The sequence below is a fragment of the Vespa mandarinia genome, chromosome 12 (assembly GCF_050613455.1).
Source record: "Vespa mandarinia isolate Hongniang chromosome 12, ASM5061345v1, whole genome shotgun sequence".
NCBI lineage: Eukaryota > Metazoa > Arthropoda > Insecta > Hymenoptera > Vespidae > Vespa > Vespa mandarinia.
Window position 1 is genome coordinate 654132 of NC_140821.1, and position 18430 is coordinate 672561.

The window sequence follows — 18430 nt, forward strand, 5'->3', positions numbered from 1 at the left end:
GTACACGTATGGGCAATGTAATAGGCGCATGCATATATATGTGTGTGTGTGTGTGTGTGTGTATGTGTGTGTACACAGAGAAACGTGCACGCGCGTTCGAGCTGTTGTATGGTAAATAAATCGGTGCAGCATCGATAATTAATGACGATGCAGTTAGTACAGCGGGAAACTACGAAGCTATAACAAGTACCACGTAATCAGAATTCGCCGTTATTACTTAAAGACGATATAACGTTACTCGCTGGATGATAAATCGACTAACGGAAGTTACGTCGCGCCGATACAAACGACGTGTCATTTCCTTCCCGTAAACTCATTTTTTTTTGTTCTTAATTAAACGCGTCCCCTTTTTCGTTTGGCTTGCAGAAACAAATGAAAAAAAGAATTGCAGCGAGACGAAGACGTCGGCGAAGATGATCCAACAAAACAAGCAGAACGGTCAACAACGTCATACCATCAATGAAGGTCAAAAGAACCTTTTAATTGATCTCTCGAACGATCCTAAGCCGCCGGGGAATTCATGGGTGAGCGTACCAGCTTGAATCTCTTTGAACGAATCCTCGAATCGTTGAACCAATCGACGAGCTTTTCACACGCGAATCGTATACAAACACGTGCGGTATGAACGAATATATATATATATATATATATATATATATATACATATTATATATATGTATATGTATATGTATGTAGTCATTTGCCTTGTATACTTCAATTCCGCAACATCCCCAGGGTAAAGTTATTTTTATACCTTTGATATTTTTGTCATAAAATCGATTCACGTTTAATCTCGTTGCGTTAAATAATCTTATTTTCGAACCCATTGCAAATGAGATAACGGAGCATTGTTAATCCTCATTATTATTGAAATATTGTTGTTGAAAGTGTGGAAATTAATATATGAATAATTGATTAGAGATAATCGATAAACGTAAAGAAATAAAATCACTCTATTAAATTAATGTCATCTTTACGAATAATTACATTAATCCATTCATAAGGGTGGGTTTTATTTGAATGGAAAAAGAAAAAAAAACTCCCTCCTTTCGGTCCACTTCTGATAATAATATCGAAGGACATTTTTTTCAGGTAAGCTTCGAGGAAGAATCGAGTTTGGATAGCAAGAGATCGCAAAAGAATTCGGCCAATAGTATTCCCATGACCACACTGAGACACACGAGCACGTCCACGCCGTCTCATCACGTAGTACCGAGGCCATCGACAGGATTCAAGATGCAAAACGCTTGGGGAGAATCCAGATCCGTCGATCTAATGTGCTCGTAGCAGACATAGCCTGCGGCTGACAGCTTCAGAGACGTGCCATTAATCACGGGTCTCTGGAAGCATCTGTCGAATAGCGGCCAAACGAAGAAAACTAATCCTTAGACTAATATCAAGCTCACCGAGGAGGAGAGTAAATGTGATTTTAAAATGTGACACGCAATATATATGGGAAAGGGATTAGAGCGAATCGATCGTTGGATCGATTTTTAAACCGAAAACGAAACCTCTTTCTCCTTTAGGAGAAAATAGATCATCGAAGAGATCATCATTTTTTTACTTGGACCTGCCTCGAAAAATGATCTGCCGATCGAAAGAGATGTCTCCTCTTTCCTTTTTTTCTCCGCGTGATAAGGTTTTTATCGAGTATACCACTTATCCTTTTATTCTATTCCATTTCGTACGTAGAGATGACGGGAAACGATCGTCCGATGGATTTTCGATCATGATGATATATATATATATATATATACAGACACGTACGTGCATACACGCACGCACGCACGCACACGCAAAGACACACATACGCACGCACGCACACATTAGAAAAGCTTTTGACAGGACCAACAAGAATAACGCATTTTCGATTAGGACTGGTTACGAAAGAAAAAAATCCTGCCATTGAATTTTCTTAGACGTTTACATTTTTTTACATTTCAAACGAATCGAGTTCATTTCTTTGAAAATATGTTTTAGTATCGGTCTGGCCGTAATCAATCTTTTAACCAGATACGAAACGAACGACGTTAATCGAACTTTCCAAGTATATGTAAGAAGGTAGGTTAACGATTTTAATACAAGGTTGTTCTGTACGCATATCGCAAGTTAAGAATTTTAACAAGAGAGTAAAAATTGTTCCTTTTCCACAACGCATTGGAAGGAAATATATAATTCCGTTTAATGATACGTACGCATCTACACATATAGCTATTATAAATTTTGACGGCAAGATGAGAAAACGAAAGCCACTATATTTAGTCTTCGAAATAGGCGTTCGTTACATGTTAGATAAATGTGTTGATATATGCGTTATAGGATATATACGTCTCTATTACGTCTATTTAATAGCAGTACGTTTAAATATCGCTGGTAACATTCGAATAGATATAAATTAGCTTTATACGTCGTTATGTGAATCATATCACTCGATATTATGAATCGCTAGATTAAACTATGGCTTATACAGATTATACTCATCAATCGTTGCTCGCGTTAATCCTTTTTTTCTTTTTTTCTTTATAGCCCAAGCGATAGAGAAAATAATTAACGTTTAGCAAAATTAGGGAAAATCGATTTTTATTACGTCGACAATCGTTTAAAACGTTAAGCTATCCGTTGAAAGTACTTGTCGTAGATTATATGCGTCGTTTATCTCGTTTTAAACAAAATTTCGAGTATGGAACGTACCGCTGTTATATTCGAAATATTTAGTTTTATATATTAAGTCACGTTTACAGGCCTAATCAATATCATTTTCTAATAATCGTCTCGTTATAATACTTTTCTATATTCTTATATATTACAATTCTCTTAGAGACACTAATTAAAACAGATTATATTCCTCTGTCCAACTGCGTAGCTGACGTTGAAATTGATCGAGCGAAAATGGTACATCATGTTTTATTCGTTGCTTTATCCTATCGTGCTATCCCACGAGATCCCATTAAATGTTAGCGAAGGATGCATAATCGAAATACACGTATACATATCTTTCATAGGACGAATATTTTATCTCATCCTCTCTCGTTTGTATGTTAATACATGAGACTCGTCTATTAAAGAGGAGTTCGTCTTCTTAATCCTTTATAAAAATACGTATATACGTACGTATATGTAAGCGCGCAATTTAATTTTTAAATAAATTATTTAGGAACAAAACTGTGCTGCCATCTGTCGGCAAGGTCTAACAAGCGCTAATACCTTCACGTATCGTTATCGACCGAATCTTATTTCTTTACCCACTTAACTGAACGTACGAGTTCCTTTACTCTACGCTAGGTGGCGAAAGAAACCGAAACAAATTATTTATTTATAATGCGCATCTTACAATATTACTTTTCATAATGAAATTATTCAACGTAAAAAGGATCGTAGAACGATGAAAGTACAATCAAGATTGTTTGTACTTTTCTTCTCTAGCGTAAATTTATGTTAAGGTAATTTTATCGATAATATTTTTTATTTATTAAACAATAAGTGCATATACAGTGAATACGCTATTAGAACGTATACAGGGAAGAAAGTAATGGAGTTTGAAAATAAGAGAATAGATAAGGGACGTGGATTGAAAAATACATATAAGAACTCTTAGCTCTTTGGATACGTATAAAGTGTGCTGGTTTTTATGCTTTTATGCAACTATCAAGCGTAGTAGACTGGCACTCGAGAGATGCCCTAGATCCAAAAATGTCGCGATCGCTCGAGGATTAATCGTCTTTGCTGGTCCTGCAGCTTTTCAACCCCGAAGACGTATTGTGCCTTAGCGATCTCGCGTTCCACTTTTCTCTCTCTCTTTCTCTCTTAAACGATTCGAGTACTTTTTTCTTTTTTATTTTCGATGCACACTATTTCTCTTTATTTCTCTTTTTTTCTCCTCTTTAATCAGTAAATTAGTTACTACACGATGCGAGAAAAAAAAAGTTGGACGCAATTATGTCCAGGTAATTAAGTGCATGTCGTCTTTCAGCAAGCGGAAAAAAAGTCATTACTCTTCGCACTTTGAGACAGCTTAGAAACTAGTTCTTTCGTTTCTCTTTTTTTATTTTTTACTTTTCTCTCTCTCTCTCTCTCTCTCTCTCTCTCTCTCTCTCTTTTACTGTTTTGCTCCACGGGGGATATTATCGGACAGGTAAGAGAATGGAAATGAGAGAAAAGAGGATTCTCCGAGCGAGTCACGTTTATCCGAAGGCCGTTACTTACGAAAGAGAAAAGTGCTTCTCGGAGGAAATTAAGAGGGAAACGAAAAGGTGGAAAAGTGGAACGAATTCTCGCTCGGGTAAGTCTCGCTGTAATAATGGATGAGAAGTGCACGTCGCGGCCAGTGTTTCTCTCGCATTTTCGCACATTTTTTCTTTTTCTTTTTTTGTCAGAAACGAAAAGAGAGAAGAAAAATATACATTTATATTTGGTAAGTCGTCGCACATAGGTATCATACATTTTTCAAAATGATGCCATTTCTACGTATGAATTCATGATGATCGATCTTATAAGTCGTATGAATAATAAAATTTGTTGCATCACAGTAAAAACATAAAATTCGAATAAAATTTCTACAAAAATTATTCTCTCGCGAACAAGAGGAGAACGAACAACCGTGAGGAAAGGACACTCAAATTAAGGTTATTTATCGTACGGCGTATTCTCGGCGCTTCTTCTTTCTCAACCTTTGGTACACTTTTGACGACACTTTTATTTCGTATATTATTTAGCTTTCACAATTCCACGAGTTTCTTCGAAGCTTTTAAAACCGTAAAAGTATATGCAATAAAGCCAGAAATTTCGAGAGAGAGATATTTCGTTAGTCATAGATCGAGAAATACTCATAATTCACTTAGAATAGCTCGAAATATCCGTCGGTATTATTATCGAATAAAGAAGATCCCTGTATTACTCCGCCTAGGCTATTTGACGAATAGCACCGATATAAATCGACGAATGTATCCAATATTAATTACGTTGTGTCTCGTGGTAATTACTAGAGAGAGAGAGAGAGAGAGAGGTACAGTTAATCGTTTATCAGTCACAATTATTCGTAAGTGCCTCACGTTCGATTGTTAATCGCGTCATTTATAACGACGTTCGCGATGAAAAAGTGTGAGAATTTGAAAGATTGACGAGAAGAGATCGATTAAAAATAATCTCTTAGAAATAGAGTTATAATTTGTGCGAGTTATAACGATTACGTTTAAATCGTTCGTATTCCCGCGTTTCGTTTCTCTGGAGTACCGCTGGTGGCAGGACCGTCGCTTTTTCTCAAGCTTCCTCCTCCTCCCACCCGCCCCACCCGAGGAATTACTCCTTCTATCGTAGAATCGAGTCCAAGGAGCAAGTCGGAAGAGGTTTCGTCGACGGTCGCTTGGCGGCACTGTCGTCGTAGCTTTACTCGGCGCCTACGATCGTCCGACGGCGAGGATGTCCGCGTCAAAGATCTCCGTGTTCGGGGATCCCTGTGTCATTGTTTTTCGTATTGCCTCGAGTCCGCAATATCTCGAGGAAGATACTGTTAACATTTCTACGAAGGATCGTTCGATCTTATCGCTTCTCGCCGGGTGTCCTCGACGTTCTCGTCATCGCGAGATTCACCGAAGCAGAAAGGAGGTGGAAGAAGGAGAGGAAGAGGATCACTCTGCTTTACCGTACGATTTAATCAACTTTCCCAATGAAATTGAAGCATTTTTTCCTTTTCGATTAGATCGTCTTCCTTCTTTTTACTTGTAAAGTTTCTTCTCTCTCTCTCTCTCCCTCCCCCTCTCCGTCCCTCTCTTCTTAACGGTTTTTCGCGACGAGACCTTGGTAAGAAAGTCACGTGGTTCGCCGGTTAGTCCATTGTTTACAGCAGCTTATAAGACCGTTCAAAGTTACGCATTGTTGTTGATAGGCATCGAACGTTCTGTCGACAAGTGTTTGCAACATGAATATTCGTCTGTTCGTCCTTCATTGAAAATAATCATTGGAAAAAGTGAAATGCTCGTTTCGTAGAACTGTTCGACGCAAAGGAGAATCAGTCGAGAACATTGCGCGATTCGAAAACCCCGAGGAATCCTCTAGTTGCCCGATATTTCTAGTTTCTCGTAAGTGTTCTTTTTTTTTTCTTTTTTCTTAGATTACTTTTTACGATTCTTAATTAAGAAATTGGTTGTTCCTTATTGTTCGATCACTTGTTTTTATTTTCATTAATCGTTATCAAAACATAAGGCAATGACATTGGAAGACATCGATCGCAATACAATCGGATTGAAAATGTCTATGATCTTTCGATATAAAGCGCGTAATGTATCGTCTGGTTATAGGAAAAAAAGAACGAATCCAAGGTGCCCCTTTTGGGTCTTTTTAAGAATACGGTCCTGAACGATCGCTGAGGGGGGTGTGTAGAGTGAATACCCCTTTTCGGTTCTTTTTAGTAATACGATCCTGAGTACGTTTCCATGGTAACTGCGATATGAAATTCGCCGCAAAGTAACCGTTATTTGGAAAGGACGCCATGATGGAAGCAACAAATTTTTCTCTTCGATAAATTAAATTTGAAAAAGTTTTTATTATATTTTTATACACTTATTCATCGTGCCAGCATGTAGGTAACTTATATTACTCAAATTATTTCAATAATTTTCAATAATATATTGATGGCAATTATAGATTAACTGCGATGAAAACTTTTGTAACCTATTGTACATCGCGATCCAATCGAACGTAATTGTTACCTGTTAAATCGGCCAAGTCCTATTAGAAAATATATTTGTATGCATTTCGTATATTATCGTACTAAACAATACGTTTATTGTATGATAACCACGTTCACCTTTTCTGAGCGTGTTTACAAAAGGAAAGGTAAAGAGAGAGAGAGAGAGAGAGAGAGAGAGAGAGAGAGAGAAAGATAAAGAAAAGGATTGGTGGGCCGATTAGGTCTAGGAATGAGTAGGGGTGTCCTTGGTTTTGCATACACTACTGCACAATCGAGTCATTGTCCATCGAAGTCGTTCGCAAAAAAGTAAACGAAGACGCTCTGCACAATAAGGCGTCGTGCTAATTGTGTTGCGAAGCGTAAAAGCTGAAAATAACCACGGTTGCGACGTTGTAATTACGCTGTTACAGAAAATTTTCGCATACGCGAATAATAACTCAAATTGAATCGAGAAAACATTTAATCATTTTATAACATTAATTCTTGAAAAACATTATGTCGATGAAAAATTGTTAATGTATTATATTTTATATCCCAGCCGTTATATTTCTTATTTCGATGCTCTCTGCGTTCGTGATATACAAGTCTCAATCGTTTTCGTTATCTTTGTTACAGGAAACGAACGGGCTATCGTCACTTCGTAAAAGTGATAGATCTTGGAAAACATTTAGACTTAATAAATCGAGAACGATCGCCGTACATTTTTCAGATAAGAAGGTGAGAAATCGTATGCTACGAATATTTTATTTCCTATCGTTGATCTCATATACTTGTACATTCACACGTACACACACGTATATCTCTATACACTTATATATATATATATATATATGTATATATATATATAGATATAATTGTTTATAAGGTAAGACTCGGATTATTCATTAATACGTACATATGGAAATATATCAATTAGAACATGTCAAATGCGTATGCAATAACGTTATGTAAGATATTATGCAAGCGACATATTTGCTTTTTAAAAACATTCCTTTTGTTTTTCCCCGTTCTACTTCGTACCAAACATTTTCTCGATAGAATTGTTTCCTTTTACAATAAAAAAGAGATCTCGATAAAACTCGACATGTTATACTATGCGAATCATTCTCTTAGAGGAAGATAATCATCGATATAAAAAGTTAACCAAATGTGGAAGATAGGAGGGAGCGATTAAGCCTTAAAACGTAAATACAGACATAATTAGCGAAGAAATTCTTGAAGGGTCACGATCGGCGATGAATTAATTTAATATAATCAAAGCGTCCGCCGTGAGAGTAAGTAATGCCTCGTTTACCGGTAATTCTGGCTTGCATCGTTCGTGGCAAAAGCTTTACCACGATGGCGGGAGGGAGGAGGGAGGACGTGCATTGTTCCAAAGCAAGATGTACGAGCCGATCGGAAGCAGCGCAACTAAAAAGAAGCGAACTCACGACGTCGGCCTTCATTAATTATCCGCATAAATACACGTATGTGCGTTTTTGTGTTGGGTGCTATGCATATATATATGTTATATATATATATATATATGTGTGTGTGTGTGTTGTGTGTGTGTGCATGCGTGTGTGTGTACATATATATATATAGATAGATATATATATGCGTGAACGCGAAGCTTGTTGCGCCAATTGCTTTTATAGTGCGAGACGGTGTAAATACGTTCGCTTCGTGCAAAGTCGAATCCATTATACATGAATTAACAGTGTGTTCGAGTATCCCGTGAATTACCTACGGAATACTCTACTTGCTTTAACGTCTAATCGATACTCTGGCTAAAGATTCGTTTTACAACAACGTGCCTTCGTACCCTTTCTTTTTGTCAAAGTATGGAAATTAAGAAAATTGGCAACTCGGTTAAATGAGAAATGTCGCGATTATCTCTCTCTCTCTTTTTTTTTAATGTGAATTATTTAACGTCGAGACGATGATAGTTTAATGCGAGACCGATTTTATGCATCCGTTTTATCGATCGCGTTGATCATTACTCAAGTTTATTTCGCGAGACTGCAATAGCCATGTCGTAACACAAAATTTCACACCTTTCTCCGATAACGGAACCGTAAAGAAAGATCGACGTGTTTTTCTTTCTTTCTGTTTTTTTTTTTTTTTTCGTTTCCTTTACTCGATTTCGTAAAAATCGTTGTGTCGATGCGAGTGACTAACCGTTCTGGTAAAACCGTTTCGCGTAATCGAGAGTAAGTCAGCGTACCTATCGGAATGAAAGAAAGACGAAAGGTATGAAGGATTGATTTTACCCTTGACCTCGAGATTCCTTTCATTTTTATTCCGATACGCGAACGGACGGAACTTCGTTTCTTCGGAGCTTTGAATAAGTGTTAAACTCGTTATCGTTCGGCATTACATCATATTCTCTTTTTCCTTCTTGTATTTTTTTTTTTTTTTTTTTTTTTTAACATTTTAAACGACACGATAAAAATTTCAAATTCCGCTCCGCAACGTCATTGTTATATTTCTTTCGGCCATGATTAATGCGTACGCGCGTTCTTGTTTATCCAACGAATAAGCAACTTAGCACATTTAGCATTAATTATTTATTACGTAAAGTGTACGAAAGATCGTAGTTAACATTCTTTCTTTTTTTCTTTTTTTTCTCTTTTTCCTTTGGTTTTCTCATCTCGAACGTTGCGTAAATCGAAGTGGAAGAACAAAGCTTCATAAGAAAATCATTTTTTTTCTCTTTTATCTCATTTTCCAAATGATCAGCATTGTCGATCGTTGATACATTTTATCGGTAAGATAAGAAAAATATGTTTGAAAAATAAATAGCTAAAGTTAATATTTTTTCATCCGGGTTGCTTAAGTGCAAAGTTGATACATTGCTGTCGTCTAAGCCGAAGAAAATCTGTGACTTCGGGACCGAAGTTCGTATCGCGCATATTACGGAATATATTTTCTCTGCTATTCCATAAAAATAACAGGAAAATGCGAAAAATAACGAAAAGTATCTCCCAGGAATATCTCTCATCTCCTTTTTCTCGATCTTTCCATATAATTCACTTTTATTTTCTTTCGTGGCTCGTCCATCCGGAAAGTTTTATTCCCATCGAATTACATATTCACTTTCGTTTCGATATGCTACAGTTATTTCCAAAATTGTGTAACGTTGGATTAGTAGTCGATAAAAAGGAACAAAGGAGCTAGAAAAGTGTTCTTTTCTTTTTTTTTTTTTATGCAATGTCGATTATTCGAACGTCTCGATCCTAATGCATCCTAGTTATTTTCAAAGAAAACTTACGAATGAATGTTAAAAAGGGCAAAGAGAGAGAAAGAGCCACGGTCCAAGTTAGAACGTCGTTCTAGTCTAGAAGATGAGCCTCCACAGTTGTAAGATTCCAAGTTAATTTGCCACTTGAGAGCGCACACCCTATCCCGTCGAGTCATTTGAATTTGTCAAATGCATTTTACTTTTCCACGAGACCACCCTCTCTTTCCATCCTCGTCTCTTGCCATTTCAAATCCCTTTTTCTTCCTTTCTTTCCATTTCCAACTTTCATTTCTTTTCTTCCACTCTTTCTCAAACACGTTCTCGCATCATGGAAAAGTTAGTCCCTAGGCACTCTTGGGGGATTTACCTTTAGAAATTAGCAAAAGCGTTGCACCGTGTTCCCTCTCCGTTGGTCTCTACGAATATATTCGTTCGCCCCCGTTAGCTTTTAAATAAAAATCGTCAAGTACTAACTTTGAACGAGACGTTTATTATACGAATACTCTCCTTCAAAGTCTCGTAACGCGTGATCAATGTATAGTAGTATTTTACTAGCCTTGACAATGAACGTTTTGAAGAAAATGAATAAAACTTGGCGAAACGATTAAATTACTTGTACTTCGATGTTTATCCATATTATTTGTAGACGCGAATACAGTTAGATAAAAGTATCGTTAATGAAGTTAGTTAAAGAAAATAGCCGTCTTATAGAGTATTTGTAGAAACGTAAGGAGACATTTACGAGGATGTCTATCCTCGAAAGGGTAAAGCTACGTTAAGGTCTTGGTCCTTCCTTAATGGCGCTATTACGGCAAGTCGGCGCACGCTTTAATATAAATTATGAACATGGGTAGGTGGTAGAGGCTATAATGTCAGGCGATCGTTGATTCCGGGCTTACATCGGCTTCTACTCTACCACATAGCACCAGTTCTATCTCCACCTCCTCTACGACCACATCGGTACACCCCTTCTGTGGGAAATGGCGGCACCTCCTGTGCTGCACGCCCATAATCGTTGATTTCGGACGCGAAAGCCGGACGACACGCGTTTGCTTGTGGTCGGGACCTACGCATTCCACTCTAACCCAATGGTATCTATGTATTTGAATTTTCCTCGACGGGATATATCCATCCGAAAGATTTATTTCAAATAACGAACGTATAATAATAAAGTGTAGTCATGTTTCTTACTAAAATTCCATGATAAAGTGTTTGTGAAATTTTGATGAAAAGTATAGCTTTCGACTATGTGTTCGACAACAAAATGATAAAATGGGTAATGAATTAACGGTATTTGATGTGCGTGCTTGCGCGCTTATACATGCGTGTGTGTACATATATATACATACATATATATATATATATATATATATATATATATACATACATATGTATCTATAGACTTTTATTACTATAAGATAGGAACTTGAAAAGAAGAGATACGACTTCCTAGAGCTTGTTGGATTAATCGAATTTTTTCTAAATTTTCCGCTGGTATCCGTAGGGTGATGCATCTCCTGGATTAGAACGCTCGTTGGTTCGTAGCGCGGCTTTTATCGTTCGCGGTTTAACTCGCGGCGTTCATCAGGGTATTAACAAATCGCTCGTTTCCTTCGCCAGACACGAATCGTTTCTCATGCGAGCCTGGAAATGGATCTGGGAATGGTACTCTCGAGCTCCATGTCACGTTTCGCACTGGCGAATGCGCGCCGAGAATCGTAGAAAAGCTTTGGTTAATTGTAAATGGTTTTCATGCGGAAACGAGTCAAATTTTTTCACGTTCACTGTCGAATAATTCAAAAGATTTTTACGTATTCCCCGATGTTTCCGCTCGTTTCTCTTTGCTTAATCCGTAAAAAGTAGAAAGAGTTTTTTGTTCGAGAGATCGTCGAGTCAGCACTTGATTCGCTTATTCGAGAAAACGAGCTTGCTTTATTAGCACGATCACGAGGATATCTAATTTAAATAATCGTCCCAACCCTTAACAAATCGGACTTACTTTGCGACTGTGGGATCAAAGGATGAGATAGCGGGATTATTTTTGTTAGAATTTCTTGAGGCCATCGTAAGAAGTCGTGGGTGTAAATTGGCACTCCTCCAAGACACCTCGTCAGCACCTAAAGGAGGAAACTAGGAAAAGAATGAGATGTGGGGTGGCTAAAGGCCAAAGAGAAGGAAGTCAAGGGGGAGTACATGCCTATATATATATATATATATATATTTTTTTTTTTTTCCTTTTTATCGGTTCATTCGTTTGCCGGGAATCGAAGCGTTCCTCTTGAAATTTCGTTCCTTCGAAATCCAACGAACTGAGATGGTGTAATGTACACGAATTAGCATGAAGTTTTATCCAGAAAGTATTATAAAAGTACCATAATTCTCAGTCGTTCTTTGCTAATTCTAAGACATTAACTTCTCTTCATCCATTATATAGCACTAATTGCCATGGCTTCTCTCCAAGTGTCGTGCCTTTTCTCTTTTGCATTTGCCTACGTTCTCGTTCACTCACCTTCCTTTTCTCTTCTTCTTCTTCTCATCTTCTCCGTATCTTTCTTTTCGTCTCCTCGGTGTTTCTACGAGTTTCAATAGCCTCGGCATTCGTCTCGTAACTCTTGCTCCTCCTTTTCCTCCTTTTCTCGTGTCACTGAACGTGTTTCTTTATTCCCGTCCATGTTCTTTTAACGTATTTTTAACATCCCTTTCGGAAGTCAAGTCCTTTGAAAGAAGCCGTACAAAGAGATATACGTATAATGGTTACGAGTCCGGTGTAATTTAGAAATGAATGAAAAGAGCGTCGAGTTTCTTCGTATAAGAGGTAGTTTGAATTTGTAACGAAACATAAAAAATAAACTACGAGAATGGGAATGCCACATAGTCGTTAATTTCACAGAACGAAACAAAGTTATGGCAACGATGAACAAGAAGAATAAGAAGACGAAGATGATGATGATGATGATGATGATGATGACGAACAAGCAGACATATTTATCTGTGAATTTCCTCGAGCCTTTCCGTTATCCTTCTCGATTTGGTCTCTTCGAAACTTTAATTACGTTATTCCAACAACGAACAGCCATTACAAAACTTTTGGGCAAGTTTTAGTTTTACGATGAGTAGCCGAGAAAGAGAGAGAGAGAGAGAGAGAGAGAGAGAGAGAGAGAGAGAGAGAGAGAGAGAGAGAGAGAGAGAAAGAGAGAAGGGCACCGGAAGTAACCGGTCTCAACAGCTTGATTCAAAGTGGCGGATGTCGGATATCATTGTTTTCTAGGATAAGGGGTGAAGGTAAGAGAGAAGGGTGATACGACATGCACTCGCGAACTACTCTAATGCATCCCGTATGCCTCGAGGAAGGAAGATGCTCTCCAACATCCACCATTTCTCTTTATCTATCTACCTATCTCTTTCTCTTGCTCAAACATACATGGACACACATACACACATACATATACGTATTATCTTCCTCCTTTCACACCAAGCAGCTATGTCTGTACGCCTACGCGAGCAAAACTAAAAGGTATTCATCCTGGAACAAAGTCGTCCAACGCACGTGAACGTTCTCACGAGACTTTGCGAATGTTACAGAAAGAGAGCGAGAGAGAGAGAGAGAGAGAGAGAGAGAGGGAGAAGAAGGGAAAGAGAGTGTGTATACATTGTACTAGATAGAAAGGAGCAGTAGGAAGATCTAATACACCTTTGTCACGTAGACATACGCTGGATATTAATTATACCTTCGTTTTCAATGTTAACCGAATGCAATCTTTACTAATCAATCGGTTTATCCTCCTTCGAGAACAATGAGATTTATGAAAAATGACGATAATCTATTTAGAAAACTTGACGACGTTGACGAGATAGTAAAAGAAAGAAAGGGGGATGAAGAGTAACCATCGTTGAGATCAGTTCGCGGTTGTCTGCACGTTAACGGGCTAGAAATTCTCAACGTGCTGCTGCTATTGCTGTTGCTGCCGTTACCGCTTCTACGTGCTACTGAGAAACGTTGAAGCATCTGCCACGGAAATATCAAAGCGTTTATTGGTTCCCGTCGTGACAAGGAAATGTTACGTCGAAATTTTAATGAATCTCATTACATGAAACGAACTTGCGGTGACGTCAAATCTTATGTACATATATATATACATATATATATATATATATATACACACACGTATATACAAGACGGTTCCATGTAAAGTTTTAGCGCTTTACCCGTATCAGTCTGTGTAATTATATGTAGAAATACAGGACGTCCCGTTTATCTTGGAAAATTGGAATATCTAGCGTGCAATGCGTTTTTTGCAAGTCGAGTGGTGGGTGAAATTTCAAAGTCAAATTCATTTTATTTTAAATGGAACTCTATTATTTTTCTTTTTTGCAATTCATTGATATTTTTATAATGAGACGACGTAACGTATAAGATCATTTATTATCGCAAAACGTTAGAAATGATTTTTTAAAATTTGTGAATTTTTAATTAACGAGTATTATCGTATATCTCTAGTTGCCAATTGTTAGTTGCCAATGTTGTAAACAAAGACCGTATTATTTTTATAAAATAAATTTCCGTTCATTTAACTCCGTAATTTGAGAAGCATAAAGAGAAATAAACAGTCTGGCTTTTGTTTACAAAATGTAATCAAGCGTATTATATCCATTGATAGGACGTACTTGAAGTAACGCGTCAATTCTTTTTTTAATCTCTTTAATATTTATAAATCCGCCGTATTACGTGGATTGAGAATAGCGGCTTTAAGAGGATAACTTTACTTTTTAGCGTTTATATTCGGGTCAGACCGTTATCTCCGGTCTCTTTAATTCCTTTTTCTTTTTTTTTTTTCTTTTTCCCACGAAACACTGCGTCTCCTTTACTTTTTCCAAAATGTTCACCTCTCCTATCTCGTAGATTTCGTCCCACGTTCTTGTTCTTTAGAAACATTTCCAATTTTGTTTCTTCCAATCTTTCTTTCTCGAGCATCTTTTTTCTTTCTACTTCTTTTTCTTCCTTCTTCTCTTGCTCTATTTTTTTTTCCTTTTTCTTCTTTTTATTATTATTATTTTTTCTTTTTTTTCCTTGTGTATCTTCCATGGCTACTGCATAATAAGAGAGAGAAAGAGAGACGTTCTAAGAGAAGTTCAGAAGCAGCGCTCGCAATATCATCGTAGTAGAGTAAAATGGAAGACTGATATGAAACAAGATTTTACTAGGCGGTTTCTCTTGGGATGCGGACAAGTACCTCTCATCTGGAATATTGCCAGTACAATATATGCAACGCATATTCGATATTTTTCTATTTCTCTCTTGTTTTTCATCTTTTCACAATTTTCAATTGATATATTTCCTTCGAAAGAGCTCATGCGCGATTAACGGTAAATGCAAAAACTCTAAATTTTCCGATATGAATTCGTAAATTTTCCGATGCGTTTAACGAATCGCAAAACGTTGCATTTTATCGAGAAAAAAAAGAATATAAAGAATTGTAATCAAGAGTGGCTCGGACAAGGATTTACATGGATTGTAATGTTTCTGTCTCTCTTTCTCTCTCTCTCTCTCTCTCTCTCTCTCCGTGTATATGTGAGCGCGTGCTTATGCTCATGTGCATGCATATCGACATTCAATAATAGCGTAACAATCGATTTCACGTCAATAGAAAAAGATTCCCTTTTCATTAATCTATAGGAAAAAGGATGATACGTACGTATGTATTTGAAATGTTATAATCAATCGGAAGAAGATAAATATTCGTAAAAAGATATTATAATAATAACTTGAAATGAGATAGAATTTCGATGGAGAAAACAAGTCAACGAACTCACCGTTCCTCTCAATTGACACAGATATTGTTTATTTATTAATATAAAAGAGAATCGCGTTTAATTCAAAGATACGTTTACCCGCGAGCAATCCGAAATAATCTGACGGACCAATCGTCGTTGAGACGGCGCCGGCGCCGTGACCAATCGGGCGCGGCGATTCTATACGCGCCGTTGAGTCGAGTGAGAAATAGCGAAGCGAAGTCTAATCCGAGTGGAGCCGAATAGAAGCGAAGGTGAACGAGCGTGCTTGGCTCCACTCCCGGCTGGTTGCCGTGCGCCAGTCTACGACAAGACTTCGTGCGGTCGATATCGGAAGCGCTTACGCGCTCATCGAAATTTCGATATCGTTTTTTTTTTTGAAGGAGGACTCCCCAGTGTGTCGCGTGACATTATCCGAAACGAACGTAATTCTTCTGCTATGCGTAGAGATCTATTTCAGGCATATTATTTTCAAACAAACGGTTTATACTTTATTTGATTTCATTTTTTAGTTTTATTAAACGATATAACAACGTGGTGCTTTGTGAAACTTGCGATCGCGTGACGTAAAATCTTTTAGAAAAGCTCAAGATACCGAAATACACATACATATATATACAAAGACGAATTATCGGATTCGATGGTATATAAGTGTTCGAAAAGGTCAGTTGTCGTCGGATCGTCTCTACGTTTTCTTTGCTATTCTATTCTCTAGTGCAGCACGCGGAGGAATCAAGGAAGAACTCGTCTTTGTACGACGCTAAAGGCCAAGGCTACTGCTGTTGCTGCTGCTGTTGCTGCTGCTGCTGCTGCTTTCACCGAGGAGAGCTTCCACTGGAAGTGAGAGAGAGAGATAGAGAGAGAGAGAGAGAGTGAGAGTGGGAGAGAGAAAGACGGACAAAGGAAGAAAATGAGCGAGTGAGAGGGAACGACGACGAGTCGGCACGTGGGCAAGCCAAGATCAACCGAGGGTTTGTTGTGCGTGGTGGTGAAAGTGAGAAAGGTAAGTGTTACGTAACCGAACACGCGGACTTTGCTTGACTTTATCTCGTTTCGTTGTTTTACCGCGTAAGGGAATCCGAACGAAGCAAAATCCATTACGGTCGGATGCGTTCTACTCTGTTTAATTTTATAACCTTTTTTCTACCCCTGTTTTTTCCTCTAAGACAACCAATTTATATATATGTATGTACGTACGTATTAATAATACGTACATACGTTTGTTAAATTATTTCCTTTGTTGGAGATAAAGACAAAAGTCGTAAATCGTTCGACGCACGTTTAGACACGCATGAAAACAGGAAGGCCAATTAGATGTCATTCCATTAAAAATCTTTAAGCGAAAGAAAACAACGATATATCAAGGAAGGACGACCTCTCTTCCTCTAAATTTATCGAGTGAAATTCATTCATTATCTCGATGGTTTTTTCTTTTCTTTTCTTTTCTTTTCTTTTTTTTTTTTTTTTTTTTCCTTTTTTTTTGCGATAACATTTACATTCGTTTTATCAAATAAATTCCTTTCGTAAATGATGGCAAACATAATCGTTAATCATCCGTAATTAGTTAGATCGATTTTCCTGTCAGCATAGTCACGCTACGATCGACCGTTCGAAAATAACTATACATTTAATATTTCATCGTCTTGTATAATTATGCATTATTATTATTATTATTATTTTCGTTAATGGAAACGTATCAGGTGACTCGATTAAATATAAATAAAACTGCGATATATTATCTGTTTTTATATTATTGATATCTGTTAAATATCACTCTCCAGATGTAATAAATATTTTCCGTAACAATTTAATTGAGAACGATCGATATAATTAAAGTCGAATGAAGGTAACCGTAACGAGATCGTAGAAAGTTTAGGAAATAGTAAATGATCGAGTACGTGTAAGAAGATAGAAAGAGATAGAGGATTTTGTTAGAGACACACGGAGCACCAACTTCGATATATATCGCGTTTTAGTCAAAAAAGAGAGCGAGGGAGGGAGACGATGGCTTTAATCGAATTTCATCCAACGAATATCGACCTTCGAAGAGTACTACAATGTTAGGAACATCTATACACCACGTTTTCTGCGCAATATAAACCTTTTATATTTCATCGAGAAAATATTGTATATTGTATTATGCATACATCGTAAATTTAGATACGTATATAATACGTTCAAAGAATATTCATGGACGTAATGTACAAGTATGATTTTTTATTTTTGTTTTTTTTTTCTTTTTTTTCTTTTTTTTTTTAATTTTTGGCAACATAAATCCATTAGGAATAATCTATATTAATTAGAATCATTCACAAGTGGTACGAAAGAAAGGGATTGAAAAATAAATAGCTTCACTCGGTCTTTTTTTCTTTTTTTTTTTTTTTTGAATTCTATTATTGTCTGAAACCTGTCAGAATTCGTATCAATTAATTAACGCGAGACGTCGTTTAAAGCGAGGTCAGAGTTTGCCTAATTGGTAGATAAAGCAATCGAGAATAGTCTTGGGAGCTATTGGAATAAGTCGGTGGATGATGAGAGGCTGCCATTGACCCGTCATCAACGGCTTGACAGTCATCGTCCGACATTGTCGTAAATTTCAACGCCCCCAAAGCAAAAAGCATTAGACAGAGAGAGAGAGAAAGAGAAAATATACCGGCGAATCATTAGCGATTATGCACGGTTAACTTAACTACGAGGTCTTTGGACTTTTGTAAAGTATTATTATTATTGTT

The 18430-nt window shown here is 37.2% G+C and overlaps 2 protein-coding genes across 11 annotated transcripts in view; both read left to right on the plus strand.

Annotated features, from left to right (window-relative positions):
* LOC118448892 (uncharacterized) overlaps positions 1–3332 on the plus strand; it is a 44792-nt gene extending 41460 nt beyond the window's left edge. For both annotated transcript variants that reach the window (XM_035882809.2, XM_035882808.2), the window contains exons 5-6: positions 367–524; positions 1093–3332. In XM_035882809.2, coding sequence (XP_035738702.1) covers positions 367–524; positions 1093–1287 — 353 coding nt within the window. In that variant the 3' untranslated portion in view covers positions 1288–3332. The remainder of the gene's footprint in view (positions 1–366; positions 525–1092) is intronic.
* A 2044-nt stretch (positions 3333–5376) lies between these two features.
* The window catches only part of LOC118448876 (beta-1,4-N-acetylgalactosaminyltransferase bre-4), a 68578-nt gene continuing 55524 nt past the window's right edge, over positions 5377–18430 (plus strand). For 3 of the 9 annotated variants that reach the window (XM_035882773.2, XM_085660707.1, XM_035882776.2), the window contains exon 1: positions 15984–16701. The gene's annotated coding sequence lies outside the window, so the exon portion shown is untranslated. Of the gene's footprint in view, positions 5640–5661; positions 6075–7300; positions 7403–15983; positions 16702–18430 lie in introns of those variants that run through there. The other 6 variants (XM_085660706.1, XM_035882775.2, XM_035882774.2 and 3 more) reach the window with 6 other exon arrangements.